This window comes from Monomorium pharaonis, chromosome 4 (assembly GCF_013373865.1).
Source record: "Monomorium pharaonis isolate MP-MQ-018 chromosome 4, ASM1337386v2, whole genome shotgun sequence".
Taxonomy (NCBI): domain Eukaryota; kingdom Metazoa; phylum Arthropoda; class Insecta; order Hymenoptera; family Formicidae; genus Monomorium; species Monomorium pharaonis.
In genome coordinates, this window is record NC_050470.1 from 16160464 (window position 1) to 16177482 (window position 17019).

The window sequence follows — 17019 nt, forward strand, 5'->3', positions numbered from 1 at the left end:
TTTCCATATTCCATCTACTTTCTTTTTTATTAACATAGCCGTATCAACATTTTCTTGCTAAACCTTAGGTTTAACAATTATAACATTTTCTTTCTTCTTTTCTTTAACTATCTCACTATAACTCTTCTGTGCTCCTCTTGATGAATTACTAGGTCCTGTGGACAGCATCCTTCTTACTTCTTCTAGCTCTTCTTTGATATTCTTTAACTCATGCTGGATAAATTCCTTCATCATCACTTTAATTTCCTTCTTACATATAGTCTCGTCTTTTATTTCTTTTATTGTTCTCATGAGCCAATCAATTTTTAGGTCCATATTTGCCGATCCACTCGTACTTGTGCTTGATCTTCCAGATGCTCCTGTCGATCCGAGCCTATCTCTGTTGCTACTTGTCGTTTTCTTTACTTCTTCAATTTCATTCTCTATCCCAAATTTTACAAAGGGACTCTGGCACGTTACTAGTTCATTATTTCTATCATAAATTTTGTGTTTACTAACACAGTCTGGATGGTAAAACAGTTTAACGCATGATTTACATTGTACTACTTCAGTTTTAATAGCCTTCTTGCATGCCAAACATCGATATTTGGTGTCCTCTTCTATCGTCGACATCTGTGTTTTGCTGCCGTCGATTCGCTACACGTCAGCAGATTCCATCCACGTCAGTGCTTGCTTGTCACAATGTCGTTGATACACATGATTATAGAAATCTTCAGCTATTCACAGATCTGCACTTCCAGGCTAGATAACAATTCCTGTTGTCACCGATCTATGGAACTATCACCACACTAATTTTGTACTTTTCTACTGCTCTCTTTTCTTCTCAAAACACACTATAAAGAGCGATGTTCGACACGTTTACTCCATTCCAAAGAGAGAAAGAGAGAGAGAGAGAGATTGATTGATTGATTGCCTTTATTATGCCCGAGCAATGGCTGTAGGGCAAAAGAGAATAAGCAGAGACATGGATTTGACAATTGATAACAGTAATAAAGGTTACAATAAACTTATAATCTAGCCTAATGATAGAACAAGAATAGTCGCTAACTACGAGCGGATAAATGAAACAGTTGCAAGTATCATAAAGAGTACGCAAGTAAAAAAGTTAACAGATTCGGGACAAAAGGAACGCTAATATAATGCTGTATACAACAATCTAACACAACTGATAGTGCGTGATCAAGCAGCGTACAAGTAGAAATTATAAAATATAATAAGCATAAATATAATATAAATTAGGATGAGCATAGACGTGGCGAGGTGACGAAGTGAGCCGACTTAGCAAAAGTGGGAACGCAATAAAGCAATTACTTATTACATAACTTAAATTAATCAGTAGGTGTAGAACTTAAACTGCAGGCAACATACACTGTAGAGCGATCACAAATGCACACAGAATAAGTATAAGTAGGTAAAGCGAGAAAAGAGAACTTAAAGCAGTGAAGTGCTAATCAGACTAATATAAACCATTCAATGACTAATAAAGTAAGGTCAAATCTAACTTAAAAGCGAAATTAATTAGCAAGCCATTACAAGTATAAGCAAAGTAAGCACAAGGTGACAGCTAAACTAAGAAGCGATCAAGAAAATGAAGAAGATCCTAGAAGGTAGCCAAGGAATGTGCCGAAGTGATATGATCAGGAAAGGAATGCCAGAAGGAACGGAAGGAGCAAGTCATACTAACCTATCAAGGTCAGCCACCGAGTTCACTTGAATGATGGACTCGCCATCCAAGCGCCTAACGTTAACACAACCCCCACCGACCCAGACATATCGATATGATCTCTCCTTAGCAGCCCGCTTAGCTTGCTTCAACAATTCATAAATATCTTTGGAAAGCAGCTCGTTCACATAAATATTCGCGCCAGAATCATTCTCACACACATCACTCTGCACTAGTACACGTCACGCACGCTTCTTTGAGATGACAACATCTCGAACGGCGGCAAAGGCCAGGGTGACAAAAAGTGAGACGGAGGCAGAGACCGGCGAAGGATGACTCTGAGACTCTCCACGACGCGATTCACGAGCGACGGCCCTAACATCCAGAATATGACACGACAACTCAGGGATGTCAAGCTTCGTGAACACATTGCGCACAAGAGTCATGGAGGTAATAGACATTACGGATGGGACACCCGATATGATTAGCACATTGTTAGTTTGACTGTGCGAAGCTGATCCAGACGATCCCCGAAATTTCCTCATGTCGCCGACATCACGCGCAAGTGCAGCACAACTCTGCTCTAACGAAGAGATACGCTGACTGTTTCTCTCCACATTACCAGCAATGACATTCAGTTGGTTGAGCTTGGTATTAAGCTCCTGGTTAGTGCGCCTTTGTTCCTCGATAAAAGCTGAGAATTTGGCATCAGACACCCTATGTTGTTCTACTAATTTCTGCAAAAGTTCATTGGTTGAAACCTCAACGCCCGCCGGTGGCTGCGGCTGCGACCGTGACGAAGAACTAGCACTCGCATGAGTGGTCATATTTCCAAAATTGAATGGTTGCAACGTGTCAGTTACCTCTGGTGTTAAAGGCGTGTTTAACGAAGCCGATAACGATTTGCAGCACTCCTCGGCATACCTGGTGACGGAGTAGGACTTTACGCAGCCCGGGTGAAACACCCTCCCGCACTCACACCCAACCGATGCAGTAGCAATCGGTTTATTACACCGAGCACACACGGGTTTCATGAGGATACTAACGCATTAATTAACTAGCTACTATACACAACATAATTATATACACAATTCAATCGCAAAAAATGCATGAAATCGGTTGCACAGTCTATATCTATTAAGACTTCATAATACTCGTTGAGGGCTAACTCGAACACACGGTAGATGCGGAGATCACGCAAAGCACACGCTGCAGATGCGGTGGGGGCAGCGAGACGAAGCACAGAGATGAGCGGCCGGCGGAAGCAGCGCGTGCGCAGGAGAGACAGCAATGGAGATGGCAAGACAGAAAGAATAATTCAAACGTCCACGCGTCCAAACCAGAAAACGGCCAAAAACACATTAAAGGCTAAGTGGACACCCGCCAAGAATGGAGTGTCAAAAAGATAGGCCCTTGACCGTGAGACTACAAAAAGAAAGCCCCGAGGGGCAGCAACCAGCAGTAACAAGCAGTAACAAGACAGACAGACAGACAGACAGACATACTTTTCTTGTTATTATGTAGCGTTGTCTTAAGATAAAAACAGCAAATGTATATGTTTTGACTCTGATATAGGGGGAAGAGTTTTATGGAAGGGAGCGAGAAAGAAACAGACGATGGTTAAAATTACAAATAAAACAATATTTATTTGTATATCTTATTTTCTAGGAATACAGAATTGCATATGACAGCACGCTTAAGGCTTTATACATTTTTTATTTCATTACAATTAAAAATTTTACTAAATATTTCTACTATTCGGCAGTCGTGTTCACAATTGGAAGAAAATAAATTGAGAAACCGATTAAGATTATAACCGCAAGACATAAAATATAGAAAAATACAGCAGTATTGTTCACAATGTTTGAGAGAGTAATCCTTGTAAAGGTACGGTGTTCCATCGGTATAGCACTGAGTTTCGTTGCAGTCGTAGGAGGAATCTGGAGTCCAAGAGTGGTAATCCGTAGCTATCGAAATATGTTCCTGTACCGCGTTCATCGACGTAAAACGCAACCCAGTATTTGCCAGGTTGATTGTGATCGTCTGTGTTAGCGACGATTGCTGTCGATCTCGTCCACACTCTCGGTAGTCTGTCTGCAGGATAGACGCCGACATACTTGGCATTCAGTTGTCGCAACGCACGTAAAATTTCCAGCGAATTCATACGTAGGCAACGACCGGGAGAGTGGAAACGTTTGTGTAATTTCAGTGTTCTCTTTAGCCGAGCTATCGTTTTCGTGAGACGATGGTAATAGCTCGCGACTTGTAAGAATGGGTGATGTTTGTATGTCGTTGGTTTTGTCCTTGTCCGTCGTCGTTTCGAAAAGATAATTTTCTTTCTCTTTGAGTGATGACGGAACTTCGCCTATAACTTCAAGGTTTTGAGTGATCTCTTCTTCCTCTTCTTCTTTGTCGTCGTCGTCGTCGTTAGTGGGACTGGTGCGACTCGAGTTTCGGCTGGGTAGTTCGTTTAACCAACATTTCAATTTGTAAGCGTTACGTAACGTACAATGAAATTTAGCGCGAAGTCCATGATGAGACAGCGGTGACCGAACTCGTCGTCATCTGGCAAATATTTGAATGCCGGCGAATCTGCTTCCAGATTATATATGTTTCTGGATAGAAAATCACGCAAGTAACTTGCTTTTTCCTGGTAAAGATGCAGCGAGCCCCGCGTGTAATGTCACGTAGTTGGCTCACAAAAAACTTAGGATTGGTTTCTCCGTCGAACCACTCGATACCGTGGTAATTTTGTGAAAGCCAATTGTTTTCACGTCTTGAACTTGTGGGTAATTCGTCAAACGAGCAAAGTGGCAGCGTAATCCAATGGCCGATGATCGGGACGTTAAGTGCGACAACGGCGATTTCTTTTGGAATAAATTTTTCCTCGATATCTCGAAAGCCTTGAATTTCGATGACTATGTCCATGATTATAAGTAAATGTTTGCTTCACTCTTTTAAAACGAAGTGACTGTCTTCGTGTCTCGTACGAAACTGATTTCTTTTCTTTGTATGATTTTAAAAATATCGTCAAAAAAAGCGATGATAGTGGTGGTAGTGGTGGGGGGTGGTGGATATGGTGGTGGTGGTGGTGATGAGGATATAATTTTTTCACGTGAAGTTACCGAATATACTATCAGACGTAAAAGTCTAGCCAGAAAAGTCGACGATAATTTGACGAGAAAAGTCGATTTCTAGAACGTTATCAAATTCCGCATAAATGATGCAATTAATGGTCGTGGAAAGCGGTTTTGCAAATCGTACTTCTAATCGTAGACTACCATGTTTCACGAAATTCCAATAGTCGGCGCAATTTGCGGATAAATCAGGGGTGAGATCAAAAGTGAAAAGTGTGTATCCCTCGGCATAATCATCCCTACTTATAAAATTACCTTCGTTCAAAAAATGAATATCGATTCCTGAAAAAAGCGTATGATACGCTTCAACGTAGAGCGGTTCGTCTTTCGAGAAGTTCGGCTGTAGAGGTCTACTGGGTACTTGTACACCGTCGACGTAAAGTGAAAAGAAATTTATATCGTAGTTTTTGAAATTAAACGAATTTAATTTTCTATCACCGTTAAACGCTTTATTATCTACAAAACCGACAATTACACGTTTCGGGAATTGCCCGAGGATTACATTATCTACCGATTTTCCTACGAGATCCGAGTGTAACGTAAATGTTTTAACTTCTACTCTCGTGAGAGGATATTTGGCTGTGGTTTTACTCAGCATTCTAGCGTGCGCGAGTAACACGCTAGGGCTTATTTTTGCTCTTCTTACGAGTAGACTAGCGTCTAAAATATGAATTTTTGACATGGAATTAGATTCCATAAGACAAAAGAATCTTTTGAGCGACCGAGTCTCATTCTAACTTCTACTCCGTTAATAAAAAATTTATCCTGATTAAAAACGTCACAGTGAAGATGTCCTATGAGATCTAGCGCATGTCCTGACTGAATGTAATGCGATCATCTCACGAGAGCGGCATTTGGTGTCGCGGAATCTACGTGAGCGTCCATGAAACCGGGTGTATCCATGTCCCATAGACATGCGGTCAGATGAGAGGATTTTGCGGGTGAAGCATAATTTAATCGCGCCTCGATGTATGCACGATACGCATAAACGTTGTTTGTAGGGGACACGAGTTTTTGATTAAAATGTACATTGATTTGATTAAACATAGAATGTAACAAATGATTTACAGGGCCAGCTTTCTCCGTGCTGGCACTGGGTGTTGTACTTTCCTCCCGCGAGAGCAACGGAGTCTACGCGTAAACGAATATTTAGTATGGGTGAGATCCAAGTAATCTTCCCCGTGACCGGGTATGACGAATTCTATGCGGGCGTCGTCGGCGAGAGATGTCACGGGTTTGTAATAAATCTATTGTGAGCTCTTTATGCTGGTTTGCGTGGGAGGAGATCTAAAGAGCTAAAGAGAAGAGATCAAGCTCGCTTTTTAGACATTTGCTCGAGTGAGTGTAAAGAAAAGACATATTTATGCTTATTTTTCCACTCCGTAACTTTCGACAAAAGATTAAGAAAATATGTGGGACACACTACGCTTCTTCTTCTTACTAGTACGATGTTGTTTCGTAGTTGAAGACTTTCTAGTTTTGCCACTTACTGAACGAGTCTTTTTTTTCTTCGTCAATCTTTTAACCGCTTTTTTCCTTCGCTTACTGCTTTTTGTTGCTTTCTTTTTATTCGTTCGACGTTTACGTGAGGATGACTTTGCTGCAACGAAGCGACTAGCGTGGCTACCTAAGGAAAACTGAAGCACCAATTTTTTCGACGATATTTTATATCCCGACCCCTTCATTAGGTTTTTAATTTTCTCTTCGGCTTTTCTTTTGAGATTTCCTCGAGATTCTTTGAATCGATTTTTGAGTGCCTCCTTCAAAGGAACATTATTTTCAACGTCGTCTATCACGTTAATACCTGCACGTAAAGCTTCTTTACCGATCGCACGTACACCTTTACTCAAGTAAGGAAGTGCCTTCCTAAATAATTCACCGAGAAAACTCCCGATTCCGTGTCCGCGCTGATATGTCAATCCGACGAAAACTCGTGGTATTCCACCACGTCTACCTGATGAATTATAGTCTTCTTTCTCTTTCTCTAGTACCATATTTACGTTGTATTTATTATAACTTTTTTTTCGTTAACGAACAAATTACTGGAAGCGTCTAAAGTGTAATGTCACCGTTGACGTCCCGTTTCGAAATAGTATTGGTTTACCAAATTTGTCTCTTATATTTATTTCGATCGTACGGAAATTCATTTGACGTAATGGTATGTAATGCGGAGGAGAAAAATATCTTGTTTGATAGGTGCCGAATGTGTAATTATGAGGATTCAATTCGATCGGTACTATTCGAAGAAGTGGAGACTTTACATCGCTGATTATGTAAGGTTCACAAATATTACAATAAACAAACATTTTATCAGGAATTCCACGTATCAAATTATAAGAACTGGCGCTCTGTAATCCCGTGATACCCTTACTGTCGAATTTCATAAAAGTTGCCGTATAGAAAACTTTCGTGGAATTAGGCTTCAATGCCGTGAGCATAGTAAAGCTCGTTTTTGTGAAGCCTAATATTTTTAAAAGATTGTCGGAAACATTTAAATGATAAATTTTTTGACATTCGCTTGGACATTTGATGCTGATAGAGGTTTATGAAGTGATTCCCTTACTAGTTTCAATTTCAAAATGCGCTCCGACCTTTTTACACGCGGAATTAAGCGCTGAAAAAAGTTGTTCAATATCTTTGTAAATACCACTCGGTATTGTAGCTTCCGTCGTCATTAGCTCAATGTCTTTATCCTTCCGATTAATATCGACAAATTTGAGGATGTTTTCATTGTGATTTATAAAAAACGTATAGAGAAATTGAATATCACTAAGCGCGACTTCCCATTCCCCGTGTAAGTGTAAAGCCTGGGGTAATTCCGTAGTGAAAAATGACGCGTAATTATTCGGAAAATGAGTGACTTCATCTCGAAGAGTGACTAAATCCGAAGCGGGAATCCAACTGTCGAACTTACTGAGATAACCACGCCAGTGGACCAGCACTTGTTTATTTTCACCGCGACCTCTACTCTTTATTACTCGATCGACGATAAACTTTCTGCCCGCAAATTCTTCTCGACTTGTGCTAATTCCCGTTTGTAAAAAATACCGTCTATGAACTCGTCCGCTAAATCATTCAGTTCGTACACGCGAGGTTTTCGCCACCCGAGAACGCGATGAATTCGAAATATCTCCTCGCTCCAACCTGTCTCGTATCCTTTTTCGAAGGTAGCTTTCGTTCTACTGACACATACGAGATCGCCAACGCAATATTTAGCTTTACGTCCTTAATTCTTATCGTTCCATCGAGGGGATATATTTTCACGCACGATTCGCGCGTTTTCTCCCGTCACGGTCACCGGTTGCATTTTGGTGGACGAGTGACGGGTATGATTGTACGCGCAAACGATATCTTGCAAAACGTCAATGTAGCGTCACATATTTTTATGCGTAAAGTAACGCCACATTCTCTCCTTCAACGTCCTATTGAAACGTTCAACGATCGCGGCCTTGATGTCGGGATTACGTTACTCGAAAACGGATATCGTTTTCTTTTAAAAACTTTTGCACTGTTTGCGCCACAAATTCTTTACCTTTGTCCGTCTGCAGGTATATGGGTCAACGTCCTTTGCTTTTCGAGAATACACGTTGAAAAGTTTTCATTACAGTATTGCTCGTTTTGTCGCGCATCGGTTCAATCCAAACGAATTTACTGAGCACATCGATAATCACGAGTAGATAAGAACCGTCATTGTAACTTTTGAGATTCCGTAGTTCGATCAAATCGGTTTCCCACACGTCGTCAATATTTGTTATGTTGTAATGCAGACGTAGAAACTTTTGCTGTAAAGGTCTGTGTAGCGTGTACGCGTCTTGCGATTCGAGCCAGCGCGTGACTTCGTCACGCGAAAAATTTGGTTTACCAGCATGTGTTAGATTATCCACAGCCGAATAACCCGCGTAATGCGTCGGATCGTAGTAGATTTTTTCAAGATCTGACATTATTCTTTCTTCGCCATGCTCGGTGTACCCGATGACGATGATAATAATAATAACGACGTTTCTTAAAAATTAAAAATATTCTTACTCTTGATGTGAAACTTTAAATCGCGATATCTTTGCTCGTAAGTCACGTAGCGGAAAAATAAAAACAATTTTGTCATATAAATCGGATGCAAGCTATCCATTAAGTCTATATATTTAGAAATCAATCGATTCAGCCGTTATTGATAATCCAATAACTACGGAATCTCGACACGGTGCATTTGCACACGATGTTTTTAGACACAATATCTTGCGCACCCTTTATTTGCACATTGTTTATTTGGACACGGTGCTTTTGGACACCGTTCATTTGCACACCGCTCAGTTGCACACCGCTCACTTGCACCGTTCAGTTGGACACGAAAAGAAACGGACACACACATACACGCCCCCCCCCCCACACACATGGAAGGGGTGCAAGAGGGGGCCTTTGGGGCACATCCGTCCTGTCGTTATTTCTCACTGTGTCCAAGTGAACGGTGTGCAAATGAATGGTGTGCAAATGAACGGTGTACAAATGAACGGTGCGCAAAATATCGTGTCCAAAAGCACCATTTGCAAATGCCGTTTTTAAACAGATGTCCACTCAAATATTCACATAGATTTCACGATGCCGATCTTGTAGCATTAATATGGATATCACGTACTGCTTTATTGGAGTACTTTCTTAGTAGCTGTTAACCACTTTGACTCCCTATATCTCTGAAACCAATTGTATGTTAATCATAAAATTTTTCTGCGATTAATATTTCACCATGAACTATCATTTAGCATTATATTTATTTGAAAAATCGAAAATAGAAAAACGGGCGTTTTTGCACCCTTTTGCGATTATTCTTTTCGCGCCGGATGTATCAACTTGTATTTATATATAATCCATTCTTATTTGAAGACCAGTAGTCTTTAAAATGCTAATATGATTCTGTGATTGATTTACGTCGTAAATCCGCCGTAAAACATAATTTTTACAATACTGTATGTATTGTAAAAGATGTATTACAGTTAAGACAATTTTAAGTATAGAAACGAGTTACGAAAATATTGGAGTCTATGATATTTAATTAAATATATTTAAAAAAACGCGGAATTGGGAAAGTTAGTTTATTAAAAGGAATTTATTGTTATTCACTGAACTAATTACTATTTTAATTTATTAATTTTTAAAAGTAATGTCAATTACTGGCTATTAATAGCAGCTTTCTCCTTAATAATTTATTTGATTTATCAGAGCCTATAAACATTTAAGAGTGTATCGGACATACAATCTTAGACAAAAGTGCATGAAATTTGAAATACTTAAATATCTATGCCTAACGCATAGTAAATCTAGATGTAAGAAACTTGAACGATAGTTGGAATCTTATTTTTACTCTTACAAAGGTATTTTTTTACGTATTTGCGATTTTTTTCAATTATGAGTTTAAACTTTTAACAGTCAAAATGCACAATTATCTCAAGTTATATTTTATTTCTTTAAAACGGTGTAGTGAAAATTGAAACTTGGCAGATATTTTTATTTATTCATATACTAGATGTCCAAAAAAATTCAAAACATTGATACTATTTCTTCTATTTTTTTAGCTTTTTCATCCGTCAAGATCGTCCTTTTCCATAAGATAGAAAAGGATACCATGTAAAATCAGTGAAAATTAAAATAGTTATAACTCAGCAACTGTTTAGTGGATGCGTTTTCAATTTTTTTGCAGTACATTAGGGAAACTAAATGAACAATTTCACAAATTTTTAGCAACTTTGTACCATTTTGAACTTCAGTCCGATACATCCTTAAGTTAGTACGAAAATCCAATTTGGCTCGTAAACTCTTCCTTTTTTTAATGTGAAGATATTAATGTTTACATTTTCAAATATATTTTTTGCGTTGAAAGGACTCTTTACATTTACAATAATTATATGGACAATCGGTCCCGATAAGATCAATTTTCAAAAAATTTTTGTAAAAAAAGTTTGATAAAGTGTTTTGAAATTGTCTTAACTTCAACTAATGTACTACACGAGCAAAAATAAAATTTTTTGTTAAAGATTTTTATACTGACCTTAATGAAGGTTTTCAAAGTTATTCAAAACTCAAATAAATATCATCGGTTAATAAATTTTTTATAATCCCAGTATTTCTGTTTCAAACATTTTTTCAATAATATAATTTTTTTTAAGATAATTGAGTGTTTTGTAACTTGATTTTTTTGTTTGATTGATTGTAAATAAAAATCATTATTTTAACTTTTTATTTATTACAACTTTTGTTCAACAGGTCATAAACCGCAACATATGAGAAAATCCACTTACTCTATCAGGACCGATTTCTCATATGATTAGTGCAAGGTCTTTTATTTTTTTTAATTACTAAATTTTCTTGTATTTATTGTAAAATTATGAAATAATTTTTATTGTTTTATTTATATCAATAAAATATGTAACTAACATAACGAAATATAACTGGACTTTTTCTAAATAGTTACAAAGTTTACGAAATTAACAAGAAATATTTGAATATAATCGAGAATAGAGGAGTGGTATTACGGCCACTGTAGATAATATAGCCACTCGTATTATCTCTGTAATTAGCTGATTCTAGCAAATTCTAGTAATTACTTATGAAATTATTTGTTTAGTAGCCTGTTGTTATGAAGCGGCATTAAAATAACAATACACAGTAGCCACAATAGCATTAAAATAACAATACACAATAGCCAACGTTTGTTATAAGACATTTTTACTTTTGAGAATTTCAAAACTTTCTTAAGGTACATTTTAACATTAAATTACACATCTTCCTCATTCTTTTTAAACTTAAACGCATTACCATCTAAATGTATGTATACTTGAGTATTTTTTTGTTATTTAACTTTTTATTCAGTTGTATACATTTTGAGTTATACAAAGTTAAACAATGACATAGAATTTTGTTAATGTAGTCACCTAGTACTGATAGTAATCATCTCTCTATCAAAAAAGATCTTTGATGTATCGATTGTCATTCTACTGTTAACCAATAATTCATGACATGCACAAATTATTATCGCGATGGAAGGAAGAGATTACGTGTAAATCTAAAAATCTTACCTTTATTAAATAGGTCTATCTACCTTCAATCTTTATCTTCCTTCAAAATTATGTTACAGTTTTTTCAACCTAATAATTTTTTTTTAATATATAATTTTATAACAAAATATTATGACTTTTTCAAACAAATCCAATTTTTTATATTTATTTTTGTGGTGGCCATATTACCATGCCTTTTTCTCTTCAACCCATTATGCAATGTCGTTACATTTTTTTAAATAATGTGATATAGTAAATATTTAAGAACTTTGAATCTAAAATTTAATGAACAACATCTTAATGAGTATAACCGTTAAGTTTCAATTTAAAATATTAATTATTAACAAAGTTATGATATAAAATGTGTAAATGGCTATATTACCACCTTCTTCTCTATTAAATTCAAAATCTTTTTATAGATATCCGGAACTGCTAAAATCATTAGACACGTGTAAGTCTTTACATACTCATCGGAACTCTTCGTATGACAATGTAGAAAAACGAAGTGTGAAACACGAAGACAGTTCAAATTCACAAAAAAATACGTACGATCCTTCCAAATGCAAAATCATGTTGAATATAGACTCAGAAAGTGATGTGGAAAGAACCAAACGAAACAACAGTTTTAAGGAACGACTAGATCCTCTTTTATGTAAGTTTATTTTTTACATATGACATTTTTTAATTGATTTTCTAATTAATTACATATTGAAATTTTTTAAAATATATTTAACAATTTTATCAAAGATACTTTTAAATAATTGCGATAATAATTATGCAAAGTCTTGTCTGGGTGGAGTTACGTGTAGTGCGCTCTCCTGCGCAATCCATAGCAAGCGATTTGAAGAAAAAAGCGCGCATTTCTTATGCTTTGATAGCTGCGCACGCTTCTCCCAATCATGGTCTCGGTCGGTGCTCTACATTCTACACTCTCGGGTTTGCACTTTTATTGTTCTCCTGTTGTGCGACTTCAACAGTGTCACGGTTTTCATAGCTAACAAATTTTTGAGTTTATAGGTTTCGAGTTTCAGGTTATTATGCGGATGAGTAAATCAGCCAATAAATCAAGCAAGAGGAAGAGATCTCCATCACCAGGTCGGCTTGCGGACCTTGAGACGAAATTTTCACGTCTAATTGACGTGCTATCAGAAAGGGAGGTTAGGGCTTCGTACGGCGCCCCTTCAACTGAGGCTACGTCCTCTTTCATCGCGCACCGAGAGGACCTTCAGTCCGGTGGCAAGAGAGCCTCGAACAATATCGTCACGGACGATTATTCGATTCTACAAAATCCCGTCTTTGATGAGATTTTAGGTGTGTACGAAATGCCCAATTCTGTTTTCTCAAATGGAGGCGTCGACACAATCATTTCCTGGCTTAATCAGAACAACTTTTTACCTTTTATAGTAGTAGTGAGTAATCATTTTAGCAAGAGTTACCCCCTACGCCTCTTTTAAATAGAGCGGTAGCACAGACCGAGCTGGTTTGTCCAACACCGGTGGCGTTAGACGAGTCTTCAGCAGACTTCCTCGCCAACAAGCTCTTCGGGTCGAAAGTAGAGGGTCCAGATACTTGGCTCTGGAACAAACTGGTAATCCAGAAATGGAACGATTTTACTCGCAAAGGTCTAGAGACAAATTAGAAGAGTGCCCTACTTAAAAACTATTCAGTTTTCGAGGACACTATTTTCCTTGAGACTCCCAAACTTAATCAAGAATGCAAATCGGGTTTCAGAAATAACTCTATTGCAAAAAGGGATGAATATACCCTTAAAAATCAGGATTAGCTTGACGTCGCTCTAGTTGCTTTTGGAGAGGCTATACCAGATCTTCTCAAGCCAGAGGTATAATCTTCTCTTAACTCCGAAATTTGTTCGGCAATTGCTAAGTTTCACGATAGAGTTAAGATCTTAGGTGATCTCTTTTTTCGCCTTTTCATCTCTAGAAGGGTTTAAATCAAACCCGTTATCAATCATCTGGCCAGAAATACTGCCGAGACAATTCCCGCTGACGACCTCCTGTTTGGCGCTGTCTTTAGCAAGAAATTAAAGAAGGCGACTCTTTTGGAAAAGTCTTCGAAGGATATTGTTAATGCATTTTTGTCAATCTCAAAGAAGGTGGAACAAAACCGATCAAGACGCCCACGCAGTTGGCCCTCCCAAGGTCAAAAAGCGTCCAAGCCCCTGTTGCGAAATTGAGACCGAAGAGTACAGGGGCCGAAGAGTACCTTACGCAGCAGTCGCCGATCTTCAAGACATCACAGATCACGATCGACGAGGCGTCAAAAACCAACTAGATAATACTGCCGGCAGGCTCTCTTGTTTTTTCGCTTCCTGGACAAAAATTACGGATCCAAGAATTCTGCAGGCTATCAAGGGATATAAACAACCCTTTAGACATCTTCCGCCTGCCCAAGAGGTCGAGGGAATGGTTCAATGACACACAGTACAATTGGACACGTTGCAATTGCACCGTGCTATTGGACACAAAAAGTTGCATGCATACCGTTCGATTGGACGCGTTGCATTTGCGCACAGTTGCTTTTGGACACAACACACATTTTTGTAAAATGTTTAACACACATTTTACACACATGTATGTAAAATTTGTTATTAACTTTATTAACTAAACATTTGTTACATTGAACACAGTTTTTTTGCGCACAGTTCGTTTGCGCACAGTTTTTTTGCGCAAGTCAAACGGATTGCATCTAAAGGTTCATAAATTATGACTATTAGTGCGTACGTGTGTGTGTGCGTGCGCGCGCGCGTGCGCGAAGCATTCTCTGCACCACATGGGTTTGCGACTTTCCACACAAAACAAGTTGCCGCTTGTTAGATATATCAACAGTCATAATTTATGAAGATCTAGATACGATCCGCTGGACTGTGCACAAAAGAACTGTGCGCAAACAAACTGTGCACAAACGAACTGTGCGCAAATGTTCAATGTAACAAATGTTTAGTTAACAAAGTTAATAACAAATTTCATATGCATGCGTGCGTGTGTATTAAAAATTTTACAAAATATATGTTGTGTCTAAAAGCAACTGTGCGCAAATGCAATGTGTTCGGGATTCAGTAGATAACAAGCTCGCGCCGTCGCGTCAGATGGCAGCAGCTATCGATTATCCGCGTAGGTCACGGAACGCCTAGTGTGTGCGCAGCGCCATAATTCACTTCGGTACGTGTGCTCTATGGCAGCGGTTTATGTTTTTTGTCGTGCGACCGTTTCAACGTAGTTTTTGTGCTCAAACCTACTCGTGGGACCTTCGAATACTAACCCAGGAACTACTCAACGGAAAGACTCACACAGTCATAAAAAGGGACTTATTTTCATTACTCGGATACATCATCAACGAGAGGCTCACGCTCACCACGCTACGCGCACGCTGGCGCCGCGTGGCACCGCCTCACAGGCATCTTTATCAACACCGGTAAGAGATTAATTTAGTCTCTCCCGCGTAAGTGATTAAGACTTAATCACACTTGTTAGACTCATTATTGGGTTCAGTGAAGAACAAACTTGTGCATGATGTAACTTTCTATCTGTGATCCTAAATATACGACAGCTCAGATTCGATTTGAGTATTATGTGTGACTTCCACATTAAATCAACGTTGTATTATTTATTTGAGCATTGTTCCACAGCGCTCTGCTTCTATCCGTAGGACTAACTAACGAACTTATCGCCGAGTCGCCAGCACAACGTGTCCAACCGAACGGTGTGCAAATTTATGTGTCTAATAGCACGGTATGTAATTGCAACTGTACTGTGCGCAAATAAAGGCTTCTCAGAGGTTGAGCCTTCTGTCCACCTGTCAGAAGTGGAAGAGTGGATGTGTAAGCAGGAGATTAACAAACTCTGCGCTAAAGGGGCAATCGAACCAGTCTTAGACTGTGTGCCAATTTACCCTTCTTTTTCATTAAAATGTCCTTGAGAGGTTGAAGGTTTATCCTGAACCTCAAGCGCCTGAACGCCTTCATTATTGGATTGGAAGACGGTTGTCCGCCTCATATCTCCAGATGACTTCCTTGTCTCGATTAATCTCCAGGACGCTTATCTACTCGTAACAATCTTACCCGAAGACAAAAAGTTCTCACGGTTTCATTTCTAAAGCTGTTTCTACCAGTTTAGAACCTTTCCTTTTGGCTTGGCTTCTGCACCTTATATCTTTATCAAGATTATGAAACCGATACTCTCATCTTTAAGAGAGAGAAGTTTTTTTGGTCATGTATTTAAACGATTTTCTTCTCATTGCACCCTCGTATGAATCATGCCTTCAGAATACATCTGTAACAATGAATCTTTTATCTTCGGGTTTTTTTATTGATAAGAATAAATGTAATCTCACTCCATCGAGACGTTGCCGTTATTTGGGCTTTATTTTCGACTCAAAATATTTTACTGTTTCCATTCCTTTGGATAAAAGAGCCAGATTACTGGAGATGACTCTTTCAATTTTAAATAAAAGGTCTTCCAAAATTAGATTGTTTGCAAGTTATATTGGATTCTTTATTTCAGTCCGTCCTGCAGTCTAGTATGGAATCTTACACACAAAAATCATGTAGAGAAAGAAATTTTAAGCTCTCTTAGACGAGAATTTTGAAGCCCATATGGTTCTGCCATCTTCCATCAAGAAAAATCTATTGTGGTGGAAAAATATCTTTTTAGACACTTCTCAGAAAAACACTATTCGCTCAGATTGTTTTGCCCAGAAAAATTTCACGAACACCTGTTTGTCCGGTTGAGATAAAGGCGATCTGTGAAGAATCTCGTACCCAAGAATTTTGGTCAACAAAAGACAAGCAGAATCATATTTATTATTTGGATCTTCTTGCTGTGTTTCATGCCTTAAGATGTTTTGCGGCTTATCTGAGAGACTGTGACCTCTTAAGAGTGGATAATTCCACCGCCCTCTCATATATTAATCACATAGGTTCCATCAGATTTCTCCATTTATCTTGTCTCGCTCGGAATATTTGGAATTGGTGCGTAGAGCGCAATTTATTTATCTATGCCTCATATATATCCTCCGCTCAAAATATCGAGGCTGACGCCAAATCACGTGTACTTTCAAAAGAGACGGAATGGATTTTGGACGATGCTTACTTTGATAAAATTATTACATTCTTCGAATCATTCGACATTGACCTTTTCGCTTCATCAATCAATTCGAA

General features: G+C 38.3%; 1 protein-coding gene across 7 annotated transcripts in view; it reads left to right on the forward strand.

Moving 5' to 3' along the window:
* The window catches only part of LOC105836048 (protein sprint), a 330029-nt gene that overhangs the window by 225039 nt on the left and 87971 nt on the right, over positions 1-17019 (forward strand). For all 7 annotated transcript variants that reach the window (XM_036285717.1, XM_036285715.1, XM_028193034.2 and 4 more), the window contains one exon: positions 12263-12495. In XM_036285717.1, the coding sequence (XP_036141610.1) occupies positions 12263-12495 (233 nt within the window). The remainder of the gene's footprint in view (positions 1-12262; positions 12496-17019) is intronic.